The sequence below is a fragment of the Elephas maximus genome, chromosome 16, assembly GCF_024166365.1.
Source record: "Elephas maximus indicus isolate mEleMax1 chromosome 16, mEleMax1 primary haplotype, whole genome shotgun sequence".
In the NCBI taxonomy this organism is placed as follows: domain Eukaryota; kingdom Metazoa; phylum Chordata; class Mammalia; order Proboscidea; family Elephantidae; genus Elephas; species Elephas maximus.
Window position 1 is genome coordinate 13,362,587 of NC_064834.1, and position 23,069 is coordinate 13,385,655.

The 23,069-nt window shown below is 39.0% G+C and overlaps 1 protein-coding gene across 2 annotated transcripts in view; it reads right to left on the bottom strand.

Moving 5' to 3' along the window:
* ADK (adenosine kinase) overlaps positions 1–23,069 on the bottom strand; it is a 567,694-nt gene that overhangs the window by 522,124 nt on the left and 22,501 nt on the right. The window contains exon 1 of one of the 2 annotated variants that reach the window (XM_049855647.1): positions 13,933–14,300. The exons of the other annotated variant lie outside the window; for it this stretch is intronic. Coding sequence (XP_049711604.1) covers positions 13,933–13,946 — 14 coding nt within the window. The 5' untranslated portion in view covers positions 13,947–14,300. Of the gene's footprint in view, positions 1–13,932; positions 14,301–23,069 lie in introns of those variants that run through there. 2 annotated transcript variants of the gene reach the window in all.

Consider the following 23,069-nt stretch of genomic DNA (forward strand, 5'->3'; position numbering starts at 1 on the left):
TTCTTAAATACAAACGTGTATAAACTGATGTCCGTACTAGTAAATACTATACCATGCGTTACTCTTCTTAAATGGTGATGATACTACCCATGGCATATAAGTAAGCATTTATTTTTATCCAGTTCTACTGGATGTGAACAAGATGGGATCTAGTCTATGGCCAGAAACCATGACAGACCCATACTGGGATTACCATTTTGGTTCAAATGTTAGCAATGTTTTTGTCCTGGAATGAATGCTATGATGAGAGACTCTGAAAGATCCTTTTTTTTTTTTTTAAGTCTGTAATTTTTAAATGTCTCATTGTTATTTAGGTATCCAGCCAACACAACTCTATACTATAACTATCATTTTGTTGGCGAGCTAATAAATTTGATTCCCTGACATAAATATTAGGGTAAGGGTTCCTGAGAAAACTTTTTCTTGGCTGTTGATATATTAATGTTTTAATGTTCATTAGCCCTCCGAGTAGCAAAAATGTTTAGTTACGCTACAGCATCAGAATAAATACTAATAATGAATGTCCTTAACTTCACTGACCATCCTCTCTTCAAATCCAGAAACCTCAGCTGCATCCGTGATTCTTCCCTTTCCGTCAATAAGAATCTCATCAGTAACCACCAGTTTCTTGGTATTCTCAAATACTTCAAATGTGCCAGGAGTCTCCACAACATCCCCACTGGCCATGCCTTTAATAAGGCCCTCTACTGGTGCAGTGGTTAAGAACTATGGGGAGCTACAGCTGCTAACCAAAAGGCTGGCAGTTCAAATCCGCCAGTCACTCCTTGGAAACTTCGTGGGACAGTTCTACTCTGTCCTATAGGGTCACTATGAGTCAGAATCAACACAGCAGCAGTGGGTACATAACCAAAACCAAACCCGCTGCCATCAAGTCAATTCCGATTCATAGCGGCCCCATACGACAGAGCAAAACTGCCTCACTGGGTTTCCAAGGAGCAGCTGGTGGATTCAAACTGCTGATCCTTTGGTTAGCAGCCTGAGCTCTTAACCACTGCACCACCAGGGCTCCTGGCCCTCTAAATACCTTCCTTAAATTCCTACGTTCCTATTAATTTCTTTTAACAATAAATCCCATATAACTAACCAGAATTATATTATTTTAAGCAAATCTGACCGCGATATAGGATCAAATCCAAAACCATTAGCTTTTTAAAAACAAAGAACATTGAATCTAGCTTGAACTTACCACATCTCATCAAATCAAAGATGTCATCAATTGTAATACATATTCCAATTTCTATTACATTAAAATGTATAAAAATTTCTGAAGGGGACTGCAGTACCAATCAGTTGTAAGATGCATGCCAATTTCAGAGATTTTTAAATGGGGGGGAAATGTGCATATTTAAATCATTGAAATACAGTATCTCTAGCCTCATACCTTTTTCTAATCACAATTTTTCACTGTTCCCTGAGTAAGACTTTGCCTGTAAAGTCCTTCCCCTTTCGATTTCCTTGACCTGGCAAACTCACGTTCATCTTTTTAGGACTTCTCATATGCCACCTCTCTTAGCAAATCTTCTCTGCCCAACTGCTACCCCAGGCCGTGTCCCCTACACAATTCCAGAGGGAGCTGCTCAGAATATGAATGGTGGCTCCTAGACAGGCTTCTCTCCCTGCTGTCCTTAAGCTAAAGATTTAGTCATTCCCTTCCAAAAGATTCTGAGCTCTCCTTGATGTACCTTCATTGACTTTCAAGGCTGCTTTGTACTTCATCTCAAACAAATGGTCTCAGCCAGCTAGATTATAAAGGGTAAAAAAAAAAAATTTTAATCTTATTTGCATTTGTATTCCCAGTGGCTAGCATATGATAATCACGTGGGCTTTGAGTGATTAATCAACAGATTGCTACTTCTCTCAGGCTCAAATAGGTCAGGGCTGGGTCTAGAGTAAAGTTAGATTTTAAATGTCCTTACATTGAAGGTGAGATGATAGAACAGTAATTCAAGGTAGACTGTGTTACGCTAAGAAGGAATTATATTCTCCAGGGCAATCGCTAAAAGATAATACAAAGAGGTATAACTAAAAATCCAGTACCACTAACCAGTTGCCATCAAGCCAATTCCAACTCGTGGCAACCCTGTGTGTGCCACAGCAATTTCAACGCCTGATTTTTTCAAAAGCAGACCATCAGGCCTTTGTTCCAAGGCACCTCTGGGTGGACTTGAACTGCCAGCCTTTCAGTTAGCAGCCAAGCTCATTAACCTCTGTACCACCCAGGGGCTCCTAAAGAACGCAGTAGAGGGCGTAAAACGAAATACTGAAGTATATTCCAATTATCAAGGGAAAAACACACACACAGAAGCAGGAAAGAAAAAACAAAGGATTGGAAGAGGGAAAGCAAAAAGCAACGTGGTATACTTAAAACCAACCATATGAGTAATTACATCAAATGCAAATGGATTAAACACTGCAATTAAAAGATACAAACTGTCAGGCTGGAGGAAAAAAAATCCAAATTAAATGCTACTTCTGGAGATACACTTTAAGTATAAGAACACAGAGATTTTGAAAATAAAAATAGAAAAAAGATACATCATGCAAACACGAATCATAAACTTGCAGCAGCTATATTAACATCAGACAAGGTAGACTTCAAAACAAGGAGTTATCAACAGATAGAAAAAAAGAGATTTCATAAAGATATATAGGTCAATGAATCCAGAAAATATAATAACGCTAGCTGTGTATGCACCAAATGAAATGGCTTCAAAATACTTGAGAAAAACATACAAATGAGACAAAACAATGAAATAGAAAATATACAATCTTAGTTATTTTAACACCTCTCTTTCAGTAATTGATAAAATAAGTAGACACAAAAATAAATGAGGAATCACACTCCTGGATGTTTATTCTAGAGAATACACGCTCACACAGAAATCTGTATACAAATGTCATAACACCTTTATTTGTAATACCCAAATGTCCTTCAACAAGCGAATGGATAAACAAACTGTGGGACATCCATACAATGAACTGCTCAGTAATGAAAAAAGAATGAACTCCTGATAAGCTTAACAACTTGGATAGATCTCAAAGGCATAGTACACAGTTGAAAAAGCCAGATCTAAAGGTTACATACTGTATGATTCTCTTTATATAATATTCTCCAAGTGACAAAATTATAGTGATGGAGAATATATCAGTAGTTTCCAGGGATTAAGCTTGCAAGAAGAGTATGACCATAAAAGGATAACACAGAGAAGTTTCTTTGTGGGGAGAACAGTTCGGTACCCTGATTGTGGTAATGGTTATATGACCTGGACATGTGATAAAATTTCATAGAACTATATACCACTGCACTCCCATGCCCCAGTAAAAAGAAGTGTATCTAAAAACTGTTGAAGTCCTAATAAGGTCTGTAGTCAACCTCATAGTATTGTACCAAAATTAATTTCCTGGTTTTGATAATATACTATGGTTATATAAGATTTACCACTGGGGAAGTCGAATGAATAGTGCAAGGGAATTCTGCACTATTTAATCAACTTCTTGTAAGTCTTAAAATATTTCAAAAGAATCAGAAAAAGAAAAAAAAAGTAAGAATACAAAAACTGTTTACAAGCCAATTAGGGTGACATCATCATCAGGGATGGCAAAGTAAGAACTTTCCAAAATCTACCTTGCAAAAAAAGAATAAGAACATCAGGAAAAAAAAAAAAAGTTAAAATCAACTTTTTCAGAACTCTGGAAATTAACCAAAGGCTTGCAACAATCCAAGGTGTGTTCATTCAAAAACGTGGCTGAATCTAAGTAAAAAAATAAAAGATTTTTGTGACTTTTTACCTTGCCCTATCCCCATCTCTCTCTTCCCAGGTCCATGGTAGCCTTGAAAACTAACACTCCACAATCACAGTGGAAACCACCAGCAGGCTAGCAGTCACTGAAGGGGTCAGATCAGGATTGGAGTTCTTTCAAAGCCCCATTTTCAGAGAGCTGCAATTTTTTGGGTTAACTGGTAGTTCCCTAGAAAACCCTATTCCCAAGGCTTCTCTTTATTTGACCTGACACAGAGTTCTCCCAGTGCTAACAGCCTTTTCCCCTGGGGCATCTGTCCATAACAATCAGTTGCAATTATTTAACAGGGCAGCTGCCTGAACCAGTTAGGGCATACAACAAGATGATAATAATAATAAAACTTAAAAGGAAAACCAGGGGAATGAGATGTCCATAGGGAGCTTTGAAAAGTTCTGAGATATTTCTGAAAACCCAGAAGGCCATGGGCATGTGTCCAGGGGCTGTGGGCATGTTCAGGAAAGACCTGAGAAGGCCCTAAGCTCTCACCCGAGTGACCTTAACGGAAGTGAAGGCTAAGGTAGAGTTGTAAACCTGGATGAGTGTTGAAGGCTTGTCCCAACATGCAAACAGAGCACATTGTGCAATGACCAAGAAAAAATAACCAAGTGTTGACAAGAATGCGGAGAAACTGAAACCCTTGTACACTGCTGGTAGAAATGTAAAATGGCACAGCCGCTATGCAAAACAGATTGGCAATTCCTAAAGAAGTTATACAGAGTTACTATAACCCAACCCAGTGCCATCGAGTCGATTCCGACTCATAGTGACCCTATAGGACAGAGTAGAACTGCCCATTAGAGTTTCCAAGGAGCGTCTGGTGGATTTGAACTGCCGACCCTTTGGTTAGCAGCTGTAGCACTTAACCACTACACCACCAGGGACCCATTGTACATAGGGTTCTTCTGTTGTACATAGGGTCGCTATGAGTCAGACCAACTTGATGGCACCTGACAAGATATTTCATAAATAAATCATACAATATGTGCCCTTTTGTGTCTGACTTCTTTCACTAAGCATTTCAAGGTTCATCCACGTTGTAGCATGTATTAGTACTTCATTCTTTTTTATGGCTGAAAATATTCCATTTATAGATATACCACATTTTGTCTTCCATTCTACAGTTAATAGATATTTAGGTTGTTTCTACATAATACTGCTGTGAACATTCATGCGTAAGTTTTTGTGTAGACATACGTTTTCATTTCTCCTGGGTATGTACCCAGGCATGGAGTTACCATACCAAAACCAAAACCCACAAATCCATTCCGAGGTACATACCCAGGAGAAATGAAAACATATGTCTATACAAAAACTTACGCATGAATGTTCACAGCAGTATTATGTAGAATAACCTAAATATCTATTAACTGTTGAATGGAAAACAAAATGTGGTATATCTATAAATGGAACATTTTCAGCCATAAAAAGGAATGAAGTACTGATACATGCTACAACATGCATGAACCCTGAAATGCTTAATAAAAGAAGTCAGACACAAAAAGGCACATATTGTATGATTTATTTATGAAATATCTTGTTAGGTGCCATCAAGTCGGTCTGACTCATAGTGACCCTATGTACAACAGAAGGACCCTATGTACAACATGTCCTGCATGATCCTCACAATTGCTGCTATGTTTGAATGTCTAGGTAAATATACAAAAACAGAAAGTAGTTTAGTGGTTCCCAGGGGATGAGGGAGGGAGGAATGAGGAGTGAATAAGGAGGGATTTCATTTTGGGGTGATAAAAATATTCAGGAATTAGATAATGGTGATAGTTGTACAACCTCATGAATATATTAAAAACCACTGAGCTGCACATATTAAAATGGTGGATTTCATGGTATGTGAATTATATCTCCATAAAAATAATTAAATAAATAATACTATTTGACCTAATTGATCTTTGTGGAGCAGTACATTCAACAACTGCAGCAAACATCGCATTTAATGAAAGATGTGTACACTGAAAATCTCAAAATATTGCTGAGAGGAATTAAAGACTTCAGAAGCACATATAACATTCACCAAAACAGACCAAAGACTGGGCCATAAAACTAATCTCAGTAGATACCAAAAGGCTGAAGTCACAAAAAAATGTATTCTCTGACCATGATGGAGTTAAACTGAAAATCAATAAAAACATAATAAGAAATTAAGCAATATACTCCTAAATAACCCACGGATCAGGAAAATCATAATGGAAATTAGAAAACAAGTTGAACTAGAGTACTTAGAGAGGAATGTTTTATATATGAAACGCATCATTAGAAAACAAGAAAGGTTTAAAATCAGTAATCCAAACTTCTAACTCAAAAAGCAAGGAAAAGAGCAAATAAAATTTTAAAAAGTAGAAGGAAATAGAAAAAAATGAAATAGAAAACATTAGCAAAAGAGGGGAAAAAATCTCGGTTTCTGAAGAGATTAATAAATTAATAAGCCCCTAGCAAGAATGATCAAAAAAAGTTTTTAAAAAGGTAACAATATCAGGAATAAAAAGGGAGACACAAAACTGTTCCCACAGGCAATAAAAGAATATTAGGGCAATATTATGAACAACTTCATAACAATAAATTCAATAATTTGGAACAAATTCGTTTAAAAATACAACTTCCCAAAACTGACAGGTGGAAAATCAGAACAACCATATATAAATTAAAGAAACTGATGACATAATTTAAAGCCTTCTATACCTACTTCAAAAAAAATGCTCCAGGCACAGATGGCTTCCCTGTCAAATTCCGTCAAAAATTTACAGAAGAAACAATACTGTAAAGCTACACTAATTAAAATAGTGTGGTATTAGCTTACCAAACCAAAAAACCAAACCCAGTGCCGTCAAGTCAATTCTGACTCATAGCGACCCTGTAGAACAGAGTAGAACTGCCCCATAGAGTTTCCAAGGGGCACCTGGCGAATTCGAACTGCCGACCCTTTGGTTAGCAGCCGTAGCACTTAACCACTACGCCACCAGGGTTTCCGGTATTAGCATCCCAAAAACCCACTGCCATTGAGTCGATTCTAACTCATAGCAACCCTACAGGACAGAGTAGAAAACCCCCATAGAGTTTCCAAGGAGCGCCTGGCAGATTCGAACTGCTGACTTTTTGGTTAGCAGCTGTAACACTTAACCACTGGGCCGCCAGGGTTTCCGGTATTAGCTTAAAGATATCAGTGGAACAGAAGAGTGAGTTCTGGGAAAAACACCCACACCTACCCAATTGATTGAATTTTTCAATCTTGATTCCCCTCTCATACCACAGCAAAAAAAAAAAATTAGTTCAAGATGGATCACAGACCTAAATATGAACACTAAAACTATAAAGCTTTGAGAAGAAAACATTATAGTTTCACAACCTTGGGATGGGGTAAAAAAAGATTTCTTAGAACACAAAAGGTAATAACCATAAAATAAATCTTATGATAAACTAGATTTTATAAAAATTTAAAACTGCTCTCAAAAGACCCTGTTAAAAGAATACAGAGGCATGGCTCAGATCAAAAGAAAATGTGTATACATATATATTTTTTATATTTTTAATATACAATATATTATAAAATTTAAGAAAAAAAAACTGTTGCCGTAGAGTCAATTCTGACCCATAGTGTCCCTATAGGACACAGCAGAACCACCCCCCCATAGGGTTTCCAAGGAGCTGCCAGTGGATTCGAACTGCCAACCTTTTGGTTAACAGCCGAACTCTTAACCACTGTGCCACGTGGGCTCTAAAATGCATACATATATAAATATGTAAATGTTTATATGTATACCTACAAAAAATATATATATGTATATATTTACATGTGTGTGTGTGAATATGTGCCTGACAAAGGACTTAACGTTCAGAATATAAGAACTCCTACAAATCAACAAAAGAAAACCCAATCAAAATACAGGCAAAAGACTTGAACTGACACTTCTAAAGAAAAGATAAACAAAGGACCAACAGCAGCACATCATCATCCACCGAGAAAATGCAAATTAAAGCTATGATGAAATACCATTATACACCAACTAACCCAGTAAACCCAGTGCCGTCAATGGCTAAAAGCAAAAAGACTGACAATGCCAAACACTGTCCAGGATGTGGAAAACTGGAATTCTCATAACCCTGATGTTGGGAATGTAAAATGTATTAAAATTTCCATTTTGGAAATAGTTCAGTGGTTTCTACAGTTGAACACCCACCTACCCTAGGATACCACAATTGCACTCCTAGATATTTACACACAAAGACATACAAGAATGTTCATAGTGACCAAAAACTGCCAACAACCCAAAGTCTATCATTCTTCTTAGCATACAATTGAAATTTCTAACCTTCTCCCCCAAAAAATAACAACCCCACATGTATTTCCAACTACCATTATTTCCCTGCTCCCTTTTACAGCAAAACACTTTTAAAAGGTTGTCTGTGCTCCGTTAAATAGCAACTTTCCCTAAACTAGATAAAATTATTTATTTTTAATTCTATTTTCAAGGAATATGTATGAGATAATAAAGATTAATACTTACATAACAATTTGCAGCTTATTATCTGTTTTACACGAGGAAACAGGAGGTTCAGAAAGGTTTTATAGCCTGCCAAAGGTCATACAACAAATAAATGATCCCTAACTTCAAACCTTGGTGCTGGTGAAGAATACTGAATATACCATGGACTGCCAAAAGAACCAACAAATCTGTTTTGGAGGAAGTACAATCAGAATGCTCCTTAGAAGCAAGGACGGTGAGACTATGTCGCACATGCTTTGGACATGTTATCAGGAGGGATCAGTCCCTGGAGAAGGATATCATGCTTGGGAAAGTAGAGGGTCATCGAAAAAGAAGAAGACCCTCAACAAGATGGATTGACACAGTGGCTTCAACAATGGGCTCAAGCATAACAATGATTGTCAGGATGGCACAGGACCAGACAGTGTTTCATTGTATTGTGCACAGGGTCACTACGAGTCAGAACCAATTTGACAGTACCTAGCAACGACAACTTCAAATCTTGGGCTTTCTTGTTCAATATGCTACATTTAGACACTAAGAGCCCTCTCTTAATACAATGAAAATGTCTGACCAGTGAAAAATATCCAAATCTAGCCAAAATAGGCTAATATTCCATTATCTTATGGTCAAATAACATTTCAACAACCAAACCTACTACAACAAAATTATTATAGTTTATATGTAGGTGACCAGATAATTTATTATTTAAACAGAACACTTTTGAGACTAAAGGAGGGGCTATTAATTATGCCAGGATAAATGACATGATTCAGGACTGTCCTGGACAAACTGGGACATATGGTCATCCTATTAATAAGCTAGCTTTGTTATTTAAGAGATAAAAATCCATACATATGTTTTATTACAGTATTTTTTAAAATAACAATTTAAAGTCAACGAGGTGGGAAGAGACACAATTGTTAATAAATATTGCAGGAAAGGGTTAACATTCTAACAGTCAAGACAATCATTTTGGTTCCGGTTTTATCTTTGACAGTTCTGCTTAATGTAGCAATACTGTGGCTAGAAAGATTTGGACTTAGAAAACCTTGTATGCTTTTTCAAACACAGATGACCTATTTATAAAGATGAGCATTTACAGCTGACAACACTGCACAGTTCTCTAAGGATCTCTGTTTTAGTCCTCCAAAATCCTTCATAAATGATACAACCTCATTTATTTTAAAGCTCATTTGCTTCACTAAGAAGTTCCGTATCATAAAAACTTTCTGTAGTAATTTGAAATTTACAACTCTTACGAAAGACACAGGTTCTGAAATGGGTGTAAAAATTGTTTCAATGCTCTGAAGAAACCAATCCAACAAAGAAAGGCAGTTTCCATCTTAGCCAGATTTTAGCCTCCATATGAATGTTCTCCATCTGAGTGGCTTGGCAGCTCCTACTGGTTGTACCTCAAAAAGTCTTGAGTGTTAGAAAAATACCCCAGGACTCCACCCACAGCCCACATAAACTTTCCAGTGTAGGCCCAACTCACAGAAGTGGTTTCAGAATCATCAGTTTAAGACAGTCAGGTCCAAAGTCCCAGAACAGTCTTAGCTCAAGCCTAACTTCTGTCTGGGTAGGCCAAAGAACAGAGTTGAAGTAGGGCTCCTCAACTCTACAGCAAACACTCTTGCTGTCTCCCCACCTCACTTTCCCAGTCTTCCCTGGCACAAACCCAAGCTGGAAGCAATGCCCAAACCCAGACTACACACTGATGTTATGAAAATAAGGCAAAATTCAGAGAAATGTTTTGAAACAGTGTTGTTCAGTGGGAAGTACACGAAGTAGGAATCAGAAGACCTTACTTAGTCCTATCTTAGGCTCTATCACTGTCTACTTCACCTTGGGCCTCAATACAGTAAAAGTGAAACAGTCTGCAAGATCCTCTCTGAATCCTGGTATTCTATGTTCTCCTATGTCTCATGAATTTAACCCAGGCTTTAACTTTCCTAGAGGACCAATTAAAAGAAGCATCAATTTCTCAAATATGTTCTATCATTTCCCAAATGAAAAACAGTTGGAATCTGATATACGTAACAAAGGAAAAGATAAAAGTTGTTCCTCAAGGATCACTGGTTTTAGAGGCTGTAAGTTTAGACTCATCAGTAATGATGTAATAGAGTATATACAAACGATGGAAGTTAGTATCTCCAGCCAAATCCATTCAAAGACCTCACTTAAGTGTTTTAAATAAATGCTTTTATTTGAAATAATTACTCAGGAATTCTTAACAGTTGAATGCTACACTGGAGAAGCCATTGAACCAGGAGAGTCTAGAGATCCAAATTCTGGTTCAAAATGTACAACTATTTATATGAACTTGAACAAGCCACAATATCTCTGGGCTTCAGTTTCCTGAACTGTAAAATGAGGAAATAAGATTGGTAAATTTGTTTCTGTTTAAAACTTTAGCATTTAAGCATTTCTTTTCAAATGGCAATATTCTCTTGATGGCTCAGCATGCTTGCAACAAGAACCCCCCCCCCCAAAAAAAAGCCCTGTTGCTGTTAAGTCGATTCTGACTCATAGCAACAAGAAAAGCATATTGCATTTATAAAACGCATTAAACTTTAAAATCACTTTTATACCTACCCAACAACACTGTGGGATGCATATTAGAACATCACCATTAGTGAGTATTTCATTAAACAAATGTCCAGAGCATGAACGAAGACAAAAGGAAGATTAATAACACAGTAAAAGACCCTCAATAAGAACCCAGGTATATTGACTTCCTGACCATTAGTTCTCATTGATTTCCAATCCTACGTTCTTTTGCAGTCACTGCAAACAGTCACATGTTACTATATTTAGCAAAAATTAAGTGTGGCGTAAAAACAAGAACATTGGACATGAAGTCAGATTTTGATAACTTGTGACCTTGATCCAGTAAACGAAAAACCCGCTGCTGTCGATTCTGACTCATAGCAACCCTGCAGGACAGAGTAGAGCTGTCCCCATAGGGTTTCCAAGGAGCGGTTGGTGGATTCAAACTGCTGACCTTTTGGTTAGCAGCCAAACTCTTAACCACTACACCGCCAGGGCTCCTGATCCAGTAAGAGAGAGTCAATAATGACTGTCGTATGTTAGAATGAGTACAAAATAGGAACATGCCTAACATCATGATTGTGGAGCCTACATCTGAATTATTCCCCTCTTAAAAAACTAAATGAGTGACATAAATGCATTAAATCCAGTCCTCACTGAGAACTGGCTGGTAACTATAGGATTATCGACTCATTCAAAAACCATCGCTATCATCTTTAGTAACCTACCTGCCTACTCCTGAGCCTAAGTTATCTATCAAGTGCCGTTTGGAGGACTAGAGGAAAACAAGAGTTAACTATAGTTGTCTCTCACAACACTTAACTACAATAGTTATCCACAGAAGCACCTTTTTCCCAGAAATTTAACTATTACATTGTTTCCATAAAGGCAGCATGCAGAGCATTGGATTGTGGAGATACGGCTTTAGTTCCTAAATCTGCCATTTTGCACACGGCACTCAAATATTCTTGGTCTCACTTTCTCAGTATAAAACTTGGTAGCTGGTTAGATGGTATCTAAAGATCTTTTTTCTACAAATCATGTCACTATAGTTCAAGACTGTGTAAAATGCAAACCAAAATCTGAAGAAACCTAAGTGTAACTTTATTAGTAGTTATCTATTCTTTCATCTCTATTCTTTTCCATAGTCCCTGGGTGGCACAAATGATTAAGTGCTCAACTAGTAGTTCAAACCCAACCAGAGGTGCCCTGGAAGAAAGGCCTGGAAGGTCACAGCCTTGAAAAACCTGTGGAGGGCAGTTCTACTGTGCACACATGAGGCTGCCATGAGTCGGAACTGACTTAACAGCATTTTTTTTTTAGTTCTTCACAGGAGTCCCTGAGCAGTGAAAATGGTAAAGCATTCAACTGCTCAACAAAAAGGTTGAAAGTTCGGGTACACCCAGCAGCTCCTTGGAAGAAAGGCATAGCAATATATTTGCCAAAAAATTAGCCATGGAAAACACTATGGAGTATAGTTATACTGACACATCCGAGGTCACCATGAGTCAGAGTCAACTCACAGGCAACCGGTTTTTAACTGGTATTCTTTCATAGTATATCACATAGGTCTGCTGCCAATCTCTAAATCAGTCTTTTGAAAACAACCATTCAACCCATTGCAGAGTTGAAAATGTAGGAGATTAATGTAGAAAATACACATTTTGCTATCACTTGCTAAACAGTAGAAGCTTTAGACTTGGTGCTTCTCCACTCAGTAGTAGCGAGCAAGATGGCAAATTAGAACTGAATCCACACCAAAACTGATTAATATGGAAAATATTTGACTCACACGCCCAATCAGCAGCAGCATGATGGGAATGGGAGAGGGAGTGCGTACATGGAGAGGGATTTAACTCTTGATACAAGAGCATAATCCTAATTCATCCTAAAATAGTGTTAGCTTTAAACGTTTATATGTCTCAATATATTTTACTGTGACATCTTTCCATATGGGTTTCTGATTCAGCGCCTGAATTTCTCCTTCTGAACAATGACATTAGTTGTTACTCTTTGTCTATGTGAGTACAGAATTATGCAATTTAAGAAAGACAGACTGCATCCAAGTTTAGCAGAGCTGCATTTTACTTTATCTTAACTGAAGGTTAGGTTCTAAAACCATCTCTTAAATATTGTGTAGTCAAAATTACCATTGAGAAGCCCTGAATCACTGGGCTTAGACTCCTGGAAGCTCACAGACCAAATCTTATTTTGTTTCTCTTCACATTTGTGCTGGAGCCTCTTTCTCTGCACGATGAAGGCCAAGGTCTACTTTAAAAGAAGCAGGTAAGAACACTGGGTAAATAAGGCGATTTATCTCTTTTTATAAATAACTGAATTAGCATAAGTTAAACATTCAGTTAAGGCAACACGAGAGAGTGGAGAGGCCCATTATTCAGTGAGCATTAACAAAAAACCTTCAGAACTCTGCAAGGGCAATTCGGGGAAAGTCTCTTGGTTTATTACTTCCATTATACGCCTACTGTCTCACAACACTCATTTCACTTCGGATTCTCGATAAAAGATGGGGAGTTCAGGAGTCAGAGTACTAATTGCAATCATAAGTAAACACTTTAAGGGCACAGAATTTCTCAACTTGGGGGCAACCCACCTGTGCCTGAGAAGGGCCAGCTCTGAAGGTCCATCATGCCATTAACGAAGTTTTGTCGGGAGGCATGACGTGCAGGCATGGCCACACACTGTGTGCACGTCCCACTCCCTCAGGCCCTGGGCCACCCCGAGGGGGAAAGGCAGCAACATTTCTTCACGAAAAATCCACTACACCCAAGAAAGCTTCAAACCCTGGAATCTGGGCGAGGGTCACCTCAGCGGAGCGGCTACTAACAGGGCACCGCCATGTGCCACAGACCCAAAAACTTCTGCGGCAACCAGAAACGACCAAATGAAAAGTGCGGGGAGAACCACCAACATGAGGGGTGGGGGGCGACGGGGGGCGACGGGGGTCGACGGGAGGCTCCAGACCACCCACGGGGAGCGCGAGTTCTCAGGCGATCATTAGACTGACGCCCAGCCAGGGAGTGCTTTAGCCCTCTCTCATTACCTGACGGACGTCATGACTTCACCTTCCTGCCTCACGCAACAGCGCCCGCGTCCGATGCTCCGCGTCCGCAGCAGCAGCAGCAGCAGCAGCAGGTACCACGGCAACTGCTCCTCTGCTCAGGCACTCCTCGACAAGGAGCGCGTCCTCATACACCCGGAGCACGGGCGGCCCCCGCCGAGCCGGCCCCGCGCGCTGATTGGCCGCGGCCGGAGTGGAGGCGGTGCTCCGCCCCGGGCCGACGGCCGAAGATCATCCCCCAGCGCCGCGGGCCACGGTCAGCAGCCCGTCCGTCTCGTGCCGGCTCGCTGGCGCGCGGGCTAGCGAACTGGCTAGCGGGCGCGGTGGCCATCTTGAGTCCTGGTAACACCGTTTCCCCATCCCGGCTTACAGGGCATGAGATTGGATGCCCGCCTCAAAAATGGCCGCGCCGACTGGCAACTGGTTTACTAGTCACATGGCCACGGTCTACCGCGGCAAGCTCAGGTCGCTTGGGGAAGGGACGCTGGCCGGGAAAACTAGGAACTGGCAGGCCAAATCACCGGGGATGGAGCTTAACAATCTGCAAAACCCATCTGCAGAAAATTAGTAACTGCCTGCGAAACATTCGATTGGGGAAAATCAAACGCGTGGCAACTGCTGCAGAATACGTTAAATTCGAATTCGCAACCTTTGAGAGTCAATTATTTATTCTACTGATCCCCAGACGTTCTTTGGACATCAGAAACACCAAAAACAATTTAATATGCAAGTGTTTAGGCTCAATTTAAACGTAGTGGATCAAAATCTAGAAGGGTGAGGCCTTTAACACGTTTATAGGTCATCCAGGTACACGTTTGAAGGTTTTAAAATCAGGGACCTGCCTGCCTCTGGGCTAAAACTAGCCTAACTGGGACTACCTGTTTGTCACACTTAACTGTCAGATTACTTCACTTTCCTGAATGGTATGCCGTGCTATTAGAAGGCAGGCATCTAAATACCCATAAAATAGGAGGCATGTAACTCCTAGCCCTAACCTTGTAATTTATTGTTGTTAGTGTCGGCATTGAGTCGAATTTAGTGGGATTAAGAAGTAAACTATGGGAGGAGAGGGGAATAGATATAAACTACTTAATGGTTAAGCAGCTTTACTCTGGAGTGATGGATATGTTTAGAACAAAATGGAGATAGTGACTACACAACGTTGTGAATGTACTAAATGACATTGAATTGTTCACTTTAAAATGGTTGATTTTATGTTATGTGAACTTCATTTCAATAAATTATTTTTTTAATGCTTTATAAATAAAAAAAAAGTAAACTATGAACCACTAATATAAATGCAAGGAAACTAATTCCACCTGGGGGGAATTGTGGAACGGGGGAAAAAAAAAATCAGTGAACGCTTTAAGACCTAAATAGCTTTTCTTTATTCCCTTTTTAATTCCCTGTACAATAATATTACATTAACAGACTGCAACTTCCAGTGGCATTCATTCAGTGACCATAGAGAATGGTGATCAATTTCACAGATCTGAAATCAGATCAAAAACACAGCCCAACATCAGCAGGCTGTGATAATTATAAATTCTTAACATCTACTGTTTAGAAATAAAGGGCATTCTCACTTTTCTAGCCCTTTAAACTCCACATTAAACAATATTAGAATATTTTAGATTTCACGCTGATTTCCGAAGTTCATCCTAGAGCTGTGCTGTCCAGCAGGGCAGTCACTAGGCACATGTGGCCACTGAGACCTTGAAATGTGGCTAATGTGATGAAGAAATGGACGTTTAACTTTATTTAATCTTAATTAGTTTAAAAGTTAAAACTGGAACAATGTAAAATACTTCTCCATTAAACACAATTTTATTGTTTAGGGTGGACTGTACACGTCACTTTAACCACTGAAAATTTAGCATCCAAATTAAGATGCTATACCTGTAAAATACACACCAGATTTTTCAAGACTTACCCATTGAACCCATTGCCATTGAGTTGATTCCAACTCATAGCGACCCTATAGGACAGAGGGGAGCTGCCCCATAGAGTTTCCTAGGAAAGGCTGATGGATGAACTGCCGACCTTTTGGTTAGCCAAGCTTTTAACCACTATCCCACCAGGGCTCCTTTCAAGACTTAGTATTAGGAAAAAGAATACAAAATACTTCAGCAATAATTTTTGTACTGATTACATGTTGGGATGATAATATTTTGGACATAGTGGGTTAAATAAAATATTAAAATTAATGTCAATTGTTTCTTTTTACTTTTTTATTGTGGCTACTAGAATATTTTAAATCACATGTGTCTCACGTTATACTTCAAAAGGGCAGAGCTGTTCCAGAGTCTAAGAAGTAGCCTTGCTTTTTTCCCACCTATCAATGCCCCTATGACAGAATAATTATGTCCACAAAATGAAATTAGTAGGGAAATCAGTCTATACAGAGCTGTGGTTCCTTGCTAACCATCTAAAATAACAAGTTCTCCAAAAAATTCCAAGTTTCCTTAGAAATGCTATTTTTAGCATTTTTCTTTCTCATTTGGGAAAAGCCTATTCAGAATGAAGCCACAGACTATAAATTTGATGTGTTTGATCCATGAGTAGAGGCTGTTAAAACACTGAGCTACACTTCCATGGTGGGATGTGACCAAACGTCCACAAATCAATCAGTCGATTGTTCCTCTGGGTTAAAACAGGATCTGAATCAAAGTAGCAGCTAGAGAGCAATTTGGAGCAGCAGAAAACCTGTTGCCATCCAGTCAATTCCAACCCATAGTGACCCTATAGGACGGAACAGAACTGCCCCACAGGGTTTCCCAGGAGCGGCTGGTGGATTCGAACTGCCAACCTTTTGGTTAGCAGTCAAAGCTCTTAACCAGTGCTCCTAAAGCAGCAGAAACACTAATTCAACATTCTCTGTCCTCCTATTATGAAAAATGTTAATAGATAATCCACATGGATTAAAATCAAACCAGGAATAATTCTTAGAAATTATTGCAAAAGCTCAATGCAACTTTTAATATGGTAGGTAAACCCGTTGCCACTGAGTCAATTCCAACTCAGAGCGACCCTATAGGACAGAGTAGAACTGCCCCACAGTTTCCAAGGAGCGGCTGGTGAATTCCAACATACAGACTTTTTGGTTAGCAGCTGTAACACTTAACCACTACACCACCAGGGTTTCCAATAGGGTAGTTAACCAAAACACCAAACCCAGCGCCGTGGAGTTGATTCCGACTCATAGTGACCCTACAGGACAGAGCAGAACTGCCCAATAGAGTTTCCGAGGAGTGCCTGGCGGATTTGAACTGCCCACCCTTTGGTTAGCAGCTGTAGCACTTAACCACTACGCCACCGGGGTAGTTAGTATGGTGTAAAGCTGTGCTTCTCAAACTTCTCCATAAATACAAATCATTTGGGGTATCTTGTTAAATGCAGGTTAGACTCCCTCTGGGGCAAACAAGATTGTGCATTTCTTTTTGTTCCCAAGTTGTCCCAATTGCTCTGGCCTGTGGGCCAGGTTGCATAGTAAGGGATAAAGGAAAAAACAGGAGAGATCTGGTTTGAAACCTCCACTTAACTTTCCACACGCTGTGTAACCTTGGGCTGGTTCTTAACCAATCTGTCCCTCAGTTCACTCATTGCATGCTCTCCCGGGTACTATGAAGAGTGAAAATTAACTGCAGCCAATGGTCTAAGAGTACACTTGGCACAAGGCACAGTTATTGCTAGCTAAGATGACTCTCTGGGCAGTATGATACAAAAGCTAACATGAACTTGGCTCTGTGTAAAAAAAAAAAAAATGTGCTTTTGCTCATGCTTAGCATAATTTCGCAATTCCTACTTTTGACTTTTAACAATAAAGTTTAAAAACAACTAATTTGGGTGCCAAAACAGCTAGAAATCCTATGTAATTAAGGGAAGATAAGGGTCTGCAATGTTCAAATATTTAAACTGAAGCCACAAGACATTCAAAGATAAAGAAAAGTTATTTTTGATGTGTGACATTTTCTATCTAACATAAATGTTAATGTTTCTTACTCATAATTAACAGAAACAACTTTCAGAAAGTTTATTCCCTTAAAATGGATTTAGGTACTACTCGTTGCTGCAGATATAGACATAAAAATATTTCAGGCTCACGTGTGATCTTTCAAAATCAGTCAGGTAGGTACAAAGGTAAAGATGTTTTTCAGGTAAAGGCATTTCTTCTTATTCACCGAGCCTTCTCTTGCTCAGCCTTTCATCCTCTTCTCCTTAGTCTCTCTCTCTCACTCACTCACATACACATACACACATAGTAGTTACCAAGTAACTACTACTTAAGCTTCTTTTGATCAATTTTCTAAGCAATTTATTTCAACCCTGTTCCTATCCTAAAGTCCTAACTTATCCCATGACTTTAGGGAAAAGGAATCAATTGAAATTTTTAACTTTTCTTAGCCTTCTTACAATCTAAATAGCTGAATCAAGATAAGCGGGTCATTTTAGAGGCTCTAAGTAAAACTGATAATATTCTATCTACTTTATCTAATCAGGAGATTCAAAAAAAAACTCATAGCAACCCTACAGGACAGAGTAGAGCTGCCCCATAAGAGTTTCCAAGGAGCTCCTGGTGGATCTGAACTGCTGCCCTTTTGGTTAGCAGCCATAGCTTTTTACCACTACACCACCAGGGCTTCCATCATGAGGTTAGTCTGCCTCTATTAAAGCAAGGAGATGGCTGATCGCAAACAGCTAAATGGTTCTGGAAGCATAACAAAGGCATGGACCCACCCTACCAATGTTTTCCACAAATGCTTCAGACTCCAAAATAATAGCAATGTTCTCTTCAAATACAACCAGTTTGTTGTCAAGGGTGTAGGAAAACAAGCACTCTCATACACTATTAACGGGAGCATAAATTAGTACACTTCTAGAAAGGTTTTTGGCAATATGTGTCAGTGGATTCCATTTTTTGTTGTTTCATTCTAAACTCTATTCAGTTTGTTGTTGAGAATACACACAGCAAAAGAAACACCAATTCAACAGTTTTTAAATGTATAATTTAGTGACACTGATTACATTCTTCGACTTGTGCAACCATTCTCACCCTCCTTTTCTGAGTTATTCCGCCCTGATTAACATAAACTCATTGCCCCCCAAGGTTCTGATCTAATCTTTTGAGTTGCAGCTGTCAAGTTGATCCCACATTGATAGCTCGTAAGAAAGCATAAGGAGCCCTGCTAGTGCAGTGGTTAAGAGCTATAGCTGCTAACCAAAGGTCAGCAGTTCAAGCCCACCAGCAGCTCCTTGGACACCACATGGGGCAGTTCTATTCTGTCCTATAGGGTCACTATAAGTCAGAATTGACATGACAGGAATGGGTTTAAGAGAGCATAGTGTTCAAGGCAGACCTTTTTTTACCAGTTAAGCGAAACTATTATTGAGTTTTCAGATGACTTCAGGGGCTGTTTTTGGTTTAAGTTTCAAAGATTGCCTCAGGGAGATAGTTTCAGGGATTCATCCATCCTCCATGGCTCCAAAAAGTCTACAGTCCATGAGAATTTGAAATTTTGATGCATTTTCCCTGTCTTGAACAGGATTTTTCTACGGAATCTTTGATCAAAATGTTCAGTAATGGTAACCAGGCACCATCCAGTTCTTCTGGTTTCATGAGGTCACAAAAGGACAAATATTATATGACCTCACTTATATAAAAAGACAAGAAATGGCAAATGTATAGAGACCAAAGTTTTTACTAGTGGTTACCACAGGTAGGAAGGAGGGGGAAAAGAGGAGTTAGTGGTGATGGAAAAAATCGCTTTGTTTAAGCGTAGGGTTGTACAGCCAATTAATGAATTGCTGTCAGTAAGTTATACCCCTGTAAAAAGTTGAATTGGCAAAAGTTGTGTGATAGATACAGTTACTACAACAACAAAAATAAATAAATAAAGAGAGGCTGTTTATGCACAACCAAACACTTCATGGAATTTGGTTCCTTGGTTTGGAGGTTTAGGGTCAAGGTTTCATGGAACTTCCCAATTATTTGGTCCAATAACGTGTTTAGTGCTTCTGTTCTACCTCCTAGCTCACTGCGTAGTACCTGGGGTCTTAAAAGCTTGGTAACAGTCATTCAAGGCTCAACAATTGGTCTCTACCCATTTGGAGCAACAGAGGAAGAAGTCTGGAATAGGAGGAAGATATTGAATTAATGCCTTTGAATTACCATGTTGGCCAAGAATACTGAATATACCATGTACTGCCAGAAGAATGAACAAGTCTGTCTTAGAAGAAGTACAGCCAGAGCGCTCCTTGAAGCGAGGATGGCAAGACTTCATCTTACATACTTCAGACATGTTATCAGGAGGGACCAGTCCCTGGAGAAGGACATAATGCTTGGTAAGGTACAGAATCAGCAAAAAAGAGGCAGACTCTCGAGATGGAATTGACACAGTGGCTGCAACAATGGGCTCAAAAAGCAGTAATTATGAGGATGGCGCAGGAATGGGCAGTGTTTCATTCTGTCGTACGCAGGGTCGCTACGAGTCGGAACCAAGCCGATGGCATCTAACAACAACATGGAATGTGTGGCTAATTGCCTCCATGAAATCAGAAGAACAATTCCATTTTTTAAGCAACTATTGTAATGAAAATAGATCAATGCGAACAAAGATCTGTATACCCTGTTAATCATTTCAGCATTATTAATAATAGCAAAAAAATATTTCCTAAATAACCAAAATAAATGTGATTGTTAAATACATTACAGTAGAATGTTACACAGCTATCATAAAATGTTTCCGAAGACTTTTTAAGGACATAGGGAAATGCTCATGATATAATGTTAAATGAAAAAAAGCTAGACAAACTAAGGAAATGTATGATCTTGACTGTATTAAAAGTAAAACCATATGCCATATATGTATAGAAAATAGATGGGAAAGAAACATACCAAAATGTTATTACTGATTATCTCTGGGAAATAGGATTACGTGGGATTTTTACTTTCTTATTTATACTGACCTACTTTTTAAATTTCCTACTATATATTGGTTTTATAATTATAGATTTTTATAATTATTAAATTTTAATTATCTTTTTAAATGGGTTTAAAAATGCAAATTTATGCCTGCCATTTTCTTAAGCTTCTATTTTTAAAATTCCAACCATGAAAATTACCCTTATTGTTAGAGAAACTGGGATTTTTATATAAATGTTTCATTTTTCATTTATAAAGATTCTTTAAGACAAGAATAACAAAAATAAAATGTCTTTATGATTTTCTTGGTTAAGAATTTTAAATCATAACTGGACAAAAGTTAAAACTATAAACAACTTTTAGAACTTTGCATAGTCTTTAAGACATCAGCTGTCATAACATTATTGTGGAATGTCTTCCCTTCACGTTAAAATTCATCCCTTCAGTTAATATGCATTAAGGTACTGATAAGATCATATATTTTTGGAGCAAGCTATAGCATGCTCCAAAAATATAAACTTCTTAAGACATGTCTCCCTAAAATAAGTAGAGTTATGTAGGGTAAAGTTTAGGAGTTGGGAAATGAGGAGATGGGAACTCTGCTCCTGGACCTACCAGTAACGTTATGCCCTCTGACAAATCATTACCTCTTTGACCATCAGTTTCCTTACCTGAAATACAAGTGAGTTTGTTAAAGGTAGCATCTCTCAGGTCCCTTTCAGTTCTTATTAGACAATGAAAGAAAGGACCATCTACCTGTGTCTAAATACAAACTGGGGTTCTTTATTTAAGAATTGATCAATTTTAATGTGGTAATGCATGTAATTTTACTTTTCATTATGACAAGATTATTCAAGAAACATTGCTAAATGTACTAGCTCTTTGCCGGAAAAGACATCATAAAAGTTTTATGCCAAAAAAGAGGAGCCCTAGTGATGTAGTGGTTAAGAGCTCGGCTGCTAACCAAAAGATCAGCAGTTCGAATCCACCAGCCGCTCCTTGGAAACCCAGTGGTGCGGTTCTACTCTGTCCTGTAGGGTCACTATGAGTCAGAATCAACTCCACGGCAACAGGTTTTGGTTTGGGTTATACCAAAATATATTCAAACAGAATACAATCTTTTTAAATGGAAGCTGACAAATTATTTCTCCAGAGAATTTGAAGAAGACACTAACATTTGATTGACTGAACTTTTTATTTAGTAAGAATTCTTAGCAAAACTCCCTCCCGGGTACACCTACATAGTGCTTCTTTATTTTCAGTGAACTACAAATCTGTGAAACTCTAAGAAAACCTCTGATCTAAAAGTACAGGGCAACAGTGCTTCCCAATTATTTATGCTGCCAAGTAAGAACATATTTTTAAACTACAATTGAACAGCACTATCATTTCATACCAAAAAAAGGCCTTTGTGGTGGGATAGATCACTTTTGTGTGGGCTTTTTCACCATGGTCTTATAAGTCCCGCACAAGTGATTGGGTGAGACTGCGCAGGGAGTATAATTGTGGCCCACCAAGGGGATTGGTCAGTTTTACCATCCCGCTGGGTTTGAAATGAGCCATCCCAGAGGTGGGAAGGAGAGGGTCCTACCAACCTCCAAGGAAGGAAAGCCAAGATCAGAGTGTGTCCTTAGGATCCAGGATCCCTATACTGAGAAGCTCCTGGAACAAGGAGACCAAGAGAGAGAGAGAGCTGTAACACTGAAGACAGCAAGAAGCAGTGGCAAAAAAATAGCAGCCAGAGAGACCAACAGAAGAGATTGGCAGGAGACAGTTCAGTGGGCTTGGTGGCCCATGGAGCAAGAAAGCTGAGTGCCTTTGGGCCAATGGTTACTAGTGGAGTGGGGTGGGTGCCTTTGGGTAGTCACTAGCAGAACTAAAACAGCTTCTAACACTTGCCTGAACAGGGCAGAGGCTGAAGGGCCAGAGACAGGTGTGCCTGTGAACATGGCTGAGAAGACGCTGCCCTGATGGAAGAGCTGTATCCTGAGCATTCCTCAACCTGAATTGTAACTGTTATTTCCTTAATAAACCCTGTAACATCAGTACTGCCTGTAAGTTCTGTGTGGTCATTACAGTGAATTATCGAACCCAGAAGAGAAGCAGAGAGTGCTGTGGGAGGCACGGTTGATGTCAGAATTGGTAAAGATGGCAGAGTGAGAGGCATGTCTGACCTCTATTTAGTTCATAGGAATCG